Raw genomic sequence first — 11558 nt, forward strand, 5'->3', positions numbered from 1 at the left:
TCTGCCTAATAAGCAGGAAGCCCTGAGTTCAAACCCCAGTGCCACTAGGAGAGAGAGAGAGAGAGAAAGAGAGACAGACAGACAGACAGACAGAGACAGAGAGAGAGACAGAGAAACAGAAAGAGACACAGAGACAGAGAAAGAGAAAGAAACAAAGGAAGAAAGGAAGGAAGAAAAGAACCCAGTGACCCACAGGAAACTATTATGTATATGTATAATTGAAGTCCTAGGTTAAAAAGAGAGTGGATCGTTGATGGGTTGTGGGTGGTGGTAAGAAGAAAGAAAAAAAAAGAAATGAGTAGAAAGACTATGTGGGCTAAATAGAAAATACTAAACCAATGAGTGTAATAAAATAAAGGCAGCGCTGTGATTTAATTTCCTATTCTGATGATGGTGCCTGGTAGTTCTCCTTCAGTCTGCCATCTTTCCCCATCCCCTGACCTCCTGCACATCCTCCTTTCCTTCCCACAGCTCCAGCTCGAAACTGCTCACTCTTGTCTTCCCTGAGCCCCACTCCCTTTATAAATAACTGAAACCAGCCACAGCCATCGTAGCTCTCTGTCTCTCTATCTCTGGTTAGACAATCTACACCCCATGCAGTTCCCACAGGTCTTTCCCAGTGAGGGGAAGATGGAGAGAAGGGGGCGGACCCAGAGGAAGTAAAGACTGAGGAGGGACTGCGATGGCAAGGGAGAGGTGATGGGAACTCTGACCTGCTGCCCTGTCAAGTCTGATGGTGAGCCCGGGGGAGGCAGCTAGAGGGGGTGGGGCACTTTTCTAAGTTTGGTTAATTGGATGCTTGTTGTGATGCAGAACTATGGAATCAGAGCTTCCAGGGAATCCCTAGAAGGCTTGAGTTTGAAGAGAGCTGGGTGCTCCTCCAGCCATTACCCCCACCTCAGCATCTGTCCTAGCCTAATGAGGAGCTCTTCAGTTCACCTTCAGGTCCCCAACTTCCACTCCTGGCTGTCAGAGATGGCTGCAAAGCAAAGGCCAAGCTATTCTATAAATCCAGTCCTGCCAGAGCAGCAAAAACAGGAACAAGACACTCTGGGTTCATGCAAGGCTCAGCACAATGTAACCTGTCCCCAGTTTGCCTCCTCCATGGGGTCTCTTCTGCTACAGCTAGGTCATCAACTTTCTAGAATCTTCTGTTCCCAAGACTCTCTTGCTAACTACACACATCTTTATGCTTTTGCTCCATTTCTGGTTTCGTGTCCGTATCTCATTTAAAATCAAACTACCCTGTTATGCTTTGATGTTTTGATACTTATTTTTACATTTACTTATCCCCTTCCCCCATTTTCCAACACCGAGATGGAACCTAGGGCTTTGTGCTTGGCTAGGCCAGGTCTCTAACACCAGAGCCCCACCACCAGCCTGCTCCTTTTTTTTGACAGACTGAAATTAAGTACCATCTTAGCCAGAATCCTCCCAAGGTGGGATTGCAGTCCTCACGTGGACCTGTGGCATGGGCAGTGCTCCCCAGAGCCTCCTAGGTGGGTCTGGAGTCTGGCTGCAATACACTGACCCAGAATAGCCAGGAAACCACATCTCTTCATGCATGTGCTTAAAAAGCCTATCAGGACCCTCAGGGCTGTGTGAATGCCTTCTGCAGCTTGTGGTAGAGCTACAGGAGTGTATTGAGGAGGCTTCTCCCCGACATCAGCATGCACATTTGTGGTCAATGCTCCTCTCTCCCCAGATCAAGATACCCAGGTCTGCTTGAGTTCACACTGATATACAGGCATTGCCCAGGGGACCTGCCTTTGCTCTTAGCTCTGTATTTTTCTATCTGGGGGCCTTTGGACACCTTATGTGACTCTGTGGTTTCAATGGCTAGAAGCCAAGTAGTTTGCTATTTTGATGATGAGTGTCACCTTCTGAGGATGATCAACCTGGGCGCCCACCAGCACCTCCACCCACCTCTACCTGTGCAACTCAATGTTCTTGTTTCTTTATCTGCCTCTCTAATAGCCTGAAACCTCTGTGAAGGTAAGGATCTTTGTAGATTCTATGTACTGATACATCTCAAGCTCCTAGGACCATCTCTGGCACAGAGGGGACCCTGGATGGATGGATGCATGCATGCATGAATGCACGAATGGGTGAGTGGATGGGTGGTTGGTTGGGTAAATGAAAACCAAGAATGTTCAAGGGACTTGCATTTGGCCCTAGCACACTTTCTTTCTTCCTTCCTTTCTTTCTTTCTTTTTTCCTTCCTTCTTTCCCCTTCCTTCCTTCCTTCTTTCTTTCTTTCTTTCTTTCTTTCTTTCTTTCTTTCTTCCTTCCTTCCTTCCTTATTAACTGTGAGCACAGGGCAGGTTATGTGGTTTTCTTCAGCCCTGGATTCCTCATCGTGGGGATGGTCTCTCCACGAAGGGCTGGGGATCTGTAGGGTTACCGGGAGCTCTCGTCAGTGTAGGCTTTGTTGAGACATGTTGATTTCAATCAATGGGGAAAACCCATTGATTTATTGCTCATTAATTCGTGAGGTCAGCCAGTCCACAAGCAGTGGCTCAGGTCAATTTCTAGAAGGAGTTGACTTCCTGTAAGGCTGGTTAATGCTCTGGAAGGGAGTGGCGGAGGAGGGGTTATGGGGAAAGCACCTGGGTGAGCTGCGATGACATAATCCAATGCAGGGAAGTGGGACCACAGGTCTCCCGGAGGAAGTGGACAGGTGTGCCCTGTCTGGCACAAAGATTCATCCTTTGAGACATCCTCCCCAGGCTACCTTGTCCATTAGCCAGTGAGCTGGGCCTTCAGTGCCCCGTGGAGCCCAGGATGCAGGAGGAGGCAGTACAGGAGCTTCACATGCTAAGGGACATGGAGAGCAGTCGAGCTCCCGGTCAGTGTTGAATTCAGGCACTGCTGCCTGCGGCTCTTCTGTGGCCATAAGGGTGCCACTCACTTTTGAGCCTCACACCTGTCACATCTGGCTGCCAATAGGTAGGTTGAGACAAGAACTCAAAGTTACAGCGGACCAAAGATCACTGGGCACACCCAGGAATGGATAAGTGCTGCTGGCTCAGGCTTCTTGGAGCCAGGTACATCAGGATGCCTTCATCCCAAAGCACCAGGGATGTCGGCAACTCCCTGCCAGAGGGAAAGGAGCTGCTGACCCACACTAGTGACTGTAAGTGGCGCTGTGAGCCCCCAGTGCCCTCTAGTGTTCACACACAGACACCACAAGGCCAGTTTTTTGGAGTGGGTTGCAAGGATCCCATTGGCTAACTGTTCATATGGTAGGCGTCCCTTTGGTCACCAGCTGGGGGAGCCCCAGGATCCTCTTATGTCTCAATGAACAAAACTTGCAGTGAGTCCCAAGATGGCCTCCAGATGCAGGCCATGGGACTGGACTGCTTCCACCTCTTTTCTTCCATCCCTCTGAAGGCCTGGCTGGACACCAAGCAGAGACTGTACAAATGACTCAAGGCCAAAGACTCACAATGGGGAGCTAACTTCTCTAAGGCAATGGTGTTAGTTTCCTTAGACACACGGTGGGTGGGTTGGGATCTTCCTTTCAGAATATTCTAGAATTCGAGCCCAGGTCTCCAGGTCTCTATGAGTCCAAACCCCAGCTACTTGCTGTGGCTCGGACCTTCCTCAAATTACCCACCACAGCCTTGGCAAGCAGGACACAGCTGAGTGGGTGGGGTGTGGCACCTCACATGGAAATCCCCATGGGCAGGGAGGGGGACACACAGCTGTGGAGCCTGGAAACCCCAAGAACCAGCTATGTGGCTCCGCAGCAGCCTTGGGAGATGGAGATGGAGCAGGATTTGGTCAGAATATGTCTGAAGCCTCATCTCTAGCAGATGTAATGTTTTCAGCCGGTGTGGAGAGCAGCAGTAAGCCAAGATTCCTCTTTATTGCCCTCTAGGGTCAACAATCTTTGCCAGGAAAATCATGGAAGGGGTGATTTTCTCATAAAGCAGTAGCATATAAGGTCTGTCTAACTTGAGTTTTTCCGGGGTCTCCATAGGCAGTGTCTGGGCTCCAGAGCCCGCAGCCCCCTCTGTACCCTTCTCATCCATCTTCAGCTCAGCCTTGTGCACTGCCTGTGGGAAGCAAGGGAAAAGTCAGTGCTAGCTGAGCCACTCAGAGGCTGTGGGCCAGAGGAAAGAGGTCAGAGAGGGACCCAGCTTGGCCAAAGTTGGCCAGTCTCATTGTAACTCAGTGCTGGTGCCAGCCATATGGGGACACTGGCACTCCTGCTGTCACCTGGATGATGTTTAATGAGCAGATAGAGGAGAAGGAGACTTGCTATCCCAGGAATTCCAGGGACTGATCAGGTGTGATGGTCAGAAGGACCTGGGCGGTCAGCTCAGCTCTGTTGATGATACAGAGGCTGTGCATCAGCTGTAGGAGGTTCCTCCACCCTGATCCACTGCCCTGTATCTTGGTGGATGCATACAGGGCAGTGGATGGGCGGTATGAGATGCACATATTTCATTCTGGTCTACAGAACGTCAACATTTTCCCTTACTGAAAATTCTACGTTAGGGCCATAGTTTTCAGCACAGCTAACTACGCAAAAGAAACAAGCCACTGAGCTTGGCAACGGCCTATGATAAATGATGAGCTGGCCTTGAACTTTTTTTCAGGGGAAGGGGAGTCTAAAAACTGAGAAAGGAAAAAAATCAAACCAGAAAATTCTGTGTCTTCTTCATACAAATCGAAAACAGATTCTGTACCTTCAGATTTGCCAACCCAGATCCCTCCAAGACTGGCCTCACTTCTCCTTAACCCCATTTAGTACAGCCAGCCCCCAACCACACCCCTAACTTTCCACCTTCTGCCTTCGATCTGCCCTTTCCTCTACTGAGCTTCTCCCCACACTTGTCCCTGCTTCTGAAAGCCTCAACACCACCCCCACTGGAACTAGATTTGGTACAGTATACAAGACATCTAATTAAACTTTAATTCAAAGGCAGGCACCAGTGGCTCATACCTGTAATCCTAGCTACTCAGGAGGCTGAGATCTGAGGATTGCAGTTTGAAGCCAGCCTGGCAAGGAAAATGCACGAGACTCTAATCTCCCATTAATAAAATAAATCCAAAAGTAGAGCTGTAGCTCAAGTAACAGAGCACTAGCCTTGAGCAAAAAAAGCTCAGAGACAGCACTCAGGGTGCTAATTCAAGCCCCAAAACTTGCAGAAAAAAATTAATTCAAGATTCATAATGAATATATTTCAATATGGAATATGTCTCATGCAAGATCTGGGACATAGTTATGCTCAAACTAATCATTATTATTCTAAATTTTAAATTCAACGAAATATAGTGTATCTTCTAAATGTGATAACCCTACCTAGATAGTCCTCTTTTTTCCCCAAATAGGAAGATGCTCACCCTGTCAGAGACCACAGACAGACCAGGCTTGGGCCTGCTTCTCATCCTGATTGGTTATGAATCCTGTCTGTCTGGTGGGTGGGGTCCTGGCGGGCGCGTGGGCTGTGACCCTGTGGCCCTGACTGTGAGGGCTCCAGTGTGGGAGGGGCAGCCAGCAGCAGGCTTACCTCACCCACTTTCAGGCTGCGGTAGGGGGAGATCCTGCTGAGGTCACCGTGCTCCTCGAAGACTTTGCTGATGCCCAGTTGGGACAGGGTCTTCTTCAAGTTGTAGGTCCCAGTGATGTGGAGCTTAGGCACGAACACATCCACCACCCTGGGAAGGGGAGATGGGAGGGTGAGAGGGAGGATTACCTCCCATAGGGGGGTGGGAGGGGAGAGAGGGGCAGGAGAGATGCCCGGGGGGAACTTTGTTGTATCAGAGCCAAAGCTCTCAGACCTCACTATTCACTGGAAGAGGAGAGGCTCCTTCACCCTCAGACCCCAGAGTAGACACTCCATGCTCACGATGACCTTTCCATGTTAGTCCCAATGGAGCCCACACTCAGAGGATCTATGGCTCTGGGAGACATGTACAAAAGGAGGCTGCTGGACAGGGCTCGGCAGGGCATAAGCCCATCTTTCTCTCTTTACTCCTTGCTCAGAAGCCTCATTCAGTCCAGTGACTTGAGTTACCATCACCAGGGCTGCCAGCTCCCAACTTTACCTTCCTATTTATCCATTTGCTCATTCATTCATCTAGCCAACAGGAAGCACCTTCTGCAAAGCACATGCTGTCCTAGGTGCTAGAGGGGAATTGACCAGCAGGATTGGCAGAACTCCCTGCTCTTGACTGCGTTCAAGCAGGAAAGACAGATAGGAAAATCACCACCAGACACAGGCAAATACAGCCAGGGTGCCAGGAGGGAACACGAGCTAGGGACAGAAAGGAAGGACAGACACACTTGCTGGAATCAGGAAGGCCGAGAAACACGAAGAGATTTGAGAAACCCTTGCTGGAGACAAAGGGTTCAGGCAAGTGCCATCTTTCTCTCTGAAGAAGACAGGGAGCCACAGTAGACTTTTGACCAGAGGAATAATGTAGTCTTGTTTAGGATATTCAGAGCTTGTTCTGCTAGCTCTGCCAACCACACACACTTGGTGATGGGCAAGGAGGACAAGCATTGGTCTTAAAGACTGTCCGGAAGCTTGTGAGTGAGTCAGAGGTAAGAGCTCAGAGAATGGGAAGAGATCTGGACCACAGTTAGGCCAGCAGCTTTCCTGACATGCAGCCAGGGTTGCTGGGGGGTGGGGTGGGGGAATCATGATAAGTATGACGTCAAAGGGTATGGTCTGAGCAAAGGAAAGATGGGGTTGCTCAGCAATAGGAGGAGGCTTCCCAGCGGGACCAAGATGCTGATTCTGATAGCCATGGAGACAGAGATCGCAGTCTACATCCAAGGAAACTATGAGTGAAGGGGAGCAGGACTCTGGACTTAGGGAGACAGACCTGGGGCGGTTGAGAAACTCAGACATCAAGGTGATGGCATAGTGGTGAAAACTCTGAGGCCGGCAGCAAAGAGCCCAAGGACTGAGCCTGAGGCTCTCTCCTCTCAGAGGGGAAGACGACAGAGGGGATCTGCACAGGAGACGGGGAGCAGGGCCACGCCAGGCTGCCTGAAGGCCTCTGCCTTCCGTAGGAAGCCAGGCTGAGTACTGAAAGCCTCAATTCTGACATGTCTTATGCACTGGTAGTTTGGGCAAGTACGTTTAGATGCCTGTCTGTTGATGTAGTTGCTTCTCTTGAGAAAAAAGAATGTTTTTGTTTTCTTCTTCATAGGCATGAGTGCATTTAGGGGAGATGATTCCCTCTTTCAGGAGATGCTTAATGTACCTTATGATGGCAGAGCCCAGGAGCCCCTTGTGTGCGGTTAGTGTAGCAGCATGAGGCTGCAGAAGGCCATGGAGAAAGGATCGTGGCGTACCACTGCCAGCACCAGAACCAAACTCAGGTGAGAAACTGTCAGACAGAACATGGCAAGGCAGCTGGGGCACCTGGGAAGACCCAACTGTAGAGTCTTAAGCCATTGCAATCTGTTTCTAAAGTTGTGGTCTTAAGCCCAGTCTCAAAAGGCCATGAAACCAGGGTGGAAGGCTGAGATTCTCCCTATATTCCATCTTCTCTTCATCTTCTGCCCCTCTCAATCTCTTAATGAGGCCACTCCAGCTTTCTCAGCTCTGCAGCTCTGAGGGCATACGCTGAAAAGAGCTGGTCACTTGTTCAGGGATGTCCACCCCTTTCCCTGGTGAGCAAGGCCTGCTGGGCTGGGCTTCCACAGCAGAGCGTGGGGTCTCCAGCAAATCAGAAAAAGATGGGAAGTCAAGCCGGTGCAAATCCTCTGTAGCGAATGCCAGACTAGTCTAGATTCGGTTCTTGCCGAGGTCCTGAGAGGTCAGCATCCGTTCTGCCAGCCACACAGGAGCCTGGTCCTGGCCTCACCTCTGCCTCTCTCTCAGACAGGGTGCGCTGAAGTCCAGACCTTCGCTGAGACCCGACGGATGACTGCCAGGCCAGGGGGAGGGAGCCTGGGACGAGCAGGGAGGGGGAATCCAGACATGGCTCCTGCCTGAATCAGGCTCCTGCCTGAATGGAAACTGTCTCCCTTCCCTTCCATCCCATGCCAGTGACTCCCCTTCAATGTGCAAGAGCTAGCTAGGACACCAAGCCCCCCAGACACAACTGTGACAGCACCAGTACTTTGCCTTCCAAGAAAATCCACCCACAGCTCCTGGCTGAGACACATTCCACAGGCTTACTGTACATCGACTAGTGTATGGTCCTCCACGTCACTGGCTTTGTCTAACACCCACGTTGAACACATCGTTCTATTTACAGCAAACCTCTGGCAGCTCTTTCGACACCCCAGGGGTTCCCACTCACAGTGTCCTTGGCCTAAGAGTCAATCACTCCTCTCCCTCCCACACAGCCCTGCATTGACAGTCCCACCTCCTCTGTGAGGCCCTCCCTGACTGCCACCTCCTGTTACGGCTTCATCCTCTGTGCTCCCACAACTCCATTGCATGACCACCGATGCAGTGGCTCATTGTATTCCAGTGAGGCGCTACACATTCCCTGACCGCAGCTACCCTCGGAGAAGCTCATCACAGAACCCCAAAGAGGGCTTGGGCCATTGGACAAGAGCTTGCTAACACCACCATAAGAAAAATAAAGAGCAGGAGGGAAGCAAAGAAGCAGCAAGAACTTACCTCCGCCAGGTCCCCGCTTTTACCTTTTTGCAAGCAGACTCTTCCATTTGCTGAAAATGTCCACCTTCAAGCCCTCTTCCAGGCTCTGCATCTTGCCCTTGTCGGGGAGAATGAAGGCGACGGTGATGTTCCCGTAGTACGGCATCTCCAGGATGGTGCAGCCCAGCTGGTCGTCATAGGCGATGTCATACAGGCCCGAACGGAACATCATCGGCACCTTCACTGTCTTCCTTTCATCCACAAAGAAATTCTCCTCTTTAGTTTTCTTGGGGTCAAATTCATATTTCCACCTGGCTTCGGACGGAAGGACAAAATGACATGAGGGCCTGGAAGGAAAGGAAGTGAGCAAATCCAAACAGTCGCTGCTCACTGTGGACACCGATTCTGAGGAAGGACTTGGGAGAGGAGGGGTTTGGGTTTTCTGGACTCCAGAAATGCCCATTCTCCTTCTATGCTCTGAAGATTTCTGGTGAGGCCTGGAGTGAGGCCCAGGGATCCAAACAAAGACAAAAACAGTAAAAACAAGACCAGGGCTGCAGAGCTATAAGCCTAGCAGACTGCCCAGAGCCTAGATGTCCCTGAGGCTCTAAAAAAGCCCAAAGTTTATGTCATCATGAAGAGAGTTGATGGCAATTAGTAGTGTCTCTTTGAGTGTGACTGAGTGAAAGCATTTGATTGGATTCCAGGTCAACCTCAAAAGAACCCCTCTTGTGTGGGGCTGGGGAAACTAACGGGACACGCCGACAGTGGAGCTTTCTAGAAAGCAGCAAACACTCAAAGGGTATGTTTGGACTCTTCCTATTTGATACTGAGGATGCTCTGACCCCTTTGCACATAAATTCAGATCTCTTTTCAAATCTGTGATCCTTACAGCCCCCAGCATAGGCCCTTGAGAGCCAAACTTCCCAAGCGCAAATCCTGGCCTCATTGTTCTAAAAGGAGGACCTTGGGCAAGAGTGTCAATCTCCCCAGGCTTTGGTGTCCTTAATTCACGGACTTAATAATGATAATTCTAAGCATCGGTTAGAACTACGTCAAGACAGAACGAGAAAGAAGAAGGCAGTGTATGTAGCTCTCTGTCTAGTACATGTTGAGTAGATGCTGGTCACTGTCAGAATCATGGTCATAACCTGTTGCTAAAGTGATCTAGGGGATGAGGAGACTGTGAGCAATTCCAGCATCTCCTCTCAGGTGGGAAAGTATGCTCTCCCTTCCCTGTAAGAGTCATCTGTGTCCCCACGGAATTCCGGAGACCCTGTCACCGGCAGTGCAGTGGTGGTCTGGCCTGGACTGAGGGATGTCAGCCTTTGATGTTTATCTTTCTGGCCAGTTCCTGTGTATGTGTGTATGGCAGATAGACGGTGAGAGGTTGTGAGGTGTGTGGGGGGGGGTGGATAATTTGAGTAACCTTCCTTTTTCTTTTTCAGTCTCCCCCTTAGTCTTGGGAAATCTACAACATCTGAGAGGGAGACCCACGCCCAGCACAGTGGTGGCTGCCACATCAGCATCCTGACTCTGGGATCCACTTGGTGTGAAGGAAAGTGCATAGCTCTAGGCCTGTGAGAAATGGTCTCTGGTACCAACTCATACCAGCTGGCCTTGGGAGTGGAATTAATTGAACTCTCTCTCTCTCTCTCTTTCTCTCTCTCTGTCTGTCTCTCTCTCTCTGGTTTTCACTTAGCTCATCTAAGAAATGCTATCAAAGTGCCCCCCTCCACCTTCTACAACCAAGGCATGCTGAGGTCATCAACAGTAATGAACACACAGAGCTGAGCAACCCAGATGTACAAAGCTTGTCTCTGCATTTTCACCTTGAATCCCTCCAACTAAGTGATGGATGATGTATTGCTGTGCTTATTTCACAGATAGGGAAGGCAAGCACCTGAGAAAGTGTGAAAGGTTATATACACAGGAGTTCAAGTTCAACAGAACAAGCCAGTGGGGGTGAATCCGGGCTTCTGATGCAAGTCTGCACACCCTCCCCTCCTCACACCCACATGCCCCACACCTTACCTTGAAAGAAAATGTAGTTTGTAAGAATCATGACTGTTCCCGGGTCTATGCTCCTGACTAGGTTATGGATTTTCCCGTGAGTTTTCTGGCTGATATAGCCATTGATCTGCCTCTGAGTTTCTTTCAAGTTCTGGAAGCTGGTGGACAGCATCTCTGCATTGTACATGCTCTTGGCGGCTCTCAGGAAGTTCCTCTGGGGCTTCAGCCTCCTGTCGATGAACAGGGCATTGCCAAGGTCCATCTTGACGTCCTGCTTCTCCTGGTTTAGCCTTTTGAGGAGGTAGTGGAAGCCCTCGTGCAGGTCCCTGTCTGCCATGCCCCGGAAGCTCAGGCCCTGCTTTATCTCAGCCAGTGTGGAGTCCTGGGCCCCCAGAGACAGCATGGAGAAGGCGGTGGAAATGCTTAGTGGGGAGAAGAAGATGTTCTGCCTAGGGTTCCTGAAAGCCAGCTTCTTGAGCAGCTTGAAACCAAACTGCATATTGCGCCAGGCCAGTTGCTGGGCGTTTCTCTTGGCCTTTGACTCTCCATCTTGGCCCTGGGCTTCATAGCTTCTTGGAGAAAGGTCGGGCTGCTGAAGATTCTGTGCTGTGAGGAGGCCAGCCAGAAACAGGCCGAGGCCCAGCATAAGCTTCATGGTCCTTGGAGATTGTCCTGTGGAGCAATAGGTCTGAGGTTAGCAGAGAACAAAAGAACTCCATCACCTCTCAAATATCCAGGAGTGAGAACAGATGAACATGGAAACAGAGACCTGTGTGTTGCACATTGTGGCACTGAGTGCTTTGCCATACACAACCACATTCAGCCTCTCTCATCACTACAGCAACAAGAAATAACCAACCCCAGGTCACGAGTGAGAGGCTTGAGTGTAGAAGCTCACTGAGACATGGCAGTTCCTCTGAGTGACTTTATATAGGCCTGACAGGACTCCATCCATGCTGCATACTG

The 11558-nt window shown here is 50.3% G+C and overlaps 1 protein-coding gene across 1 annotated transcript; it reads right to left on the reverse strand.

The window, feature by feature from the left end:
* Positions 1-3869: 3869 nt before the first annotated feature.
* Positions 3870-11247, reverse strand: Serpina12 (serpin peptidase inhibitor, clade A (alpha-1 antiproteinase, antitrypsin), member 12). Its single transcript, XM_013015005.1, has 4 exons — positions 10614-11247; positions 8624-8894; positions 5523-5670; positions 3870-4061 (listed from the first exon to the last, which is right to left on the reverse strand). The coding sequence occupies exons 1-4, from the start codon at positions 11245-11247 to the stop codon at positions 3870-3872; spliced, it is 1245 nt and encodes a 414-aa protein (XP_012870459.1).
* Positions 11248-11558: the final 311 nt, after the last annotated feature.

This window comes from Dipodomys ordii, unplaced genomic scaffold (assembly GCF_000151885.1).
Source record: "Dipodomys ordii isolate 6190 unplaced genomic scaffold, Dord_2.0 Scaffold2, whole genome shotgun sequence".
In the NCBI taxonomy this organism is placed as follows: domain Eukaryota; kingdom Metazoa; phylum Chordata; class Mammalia; order Rodentia; family Heteromyidae; genus Dipodomys; species Dipodomys ordii.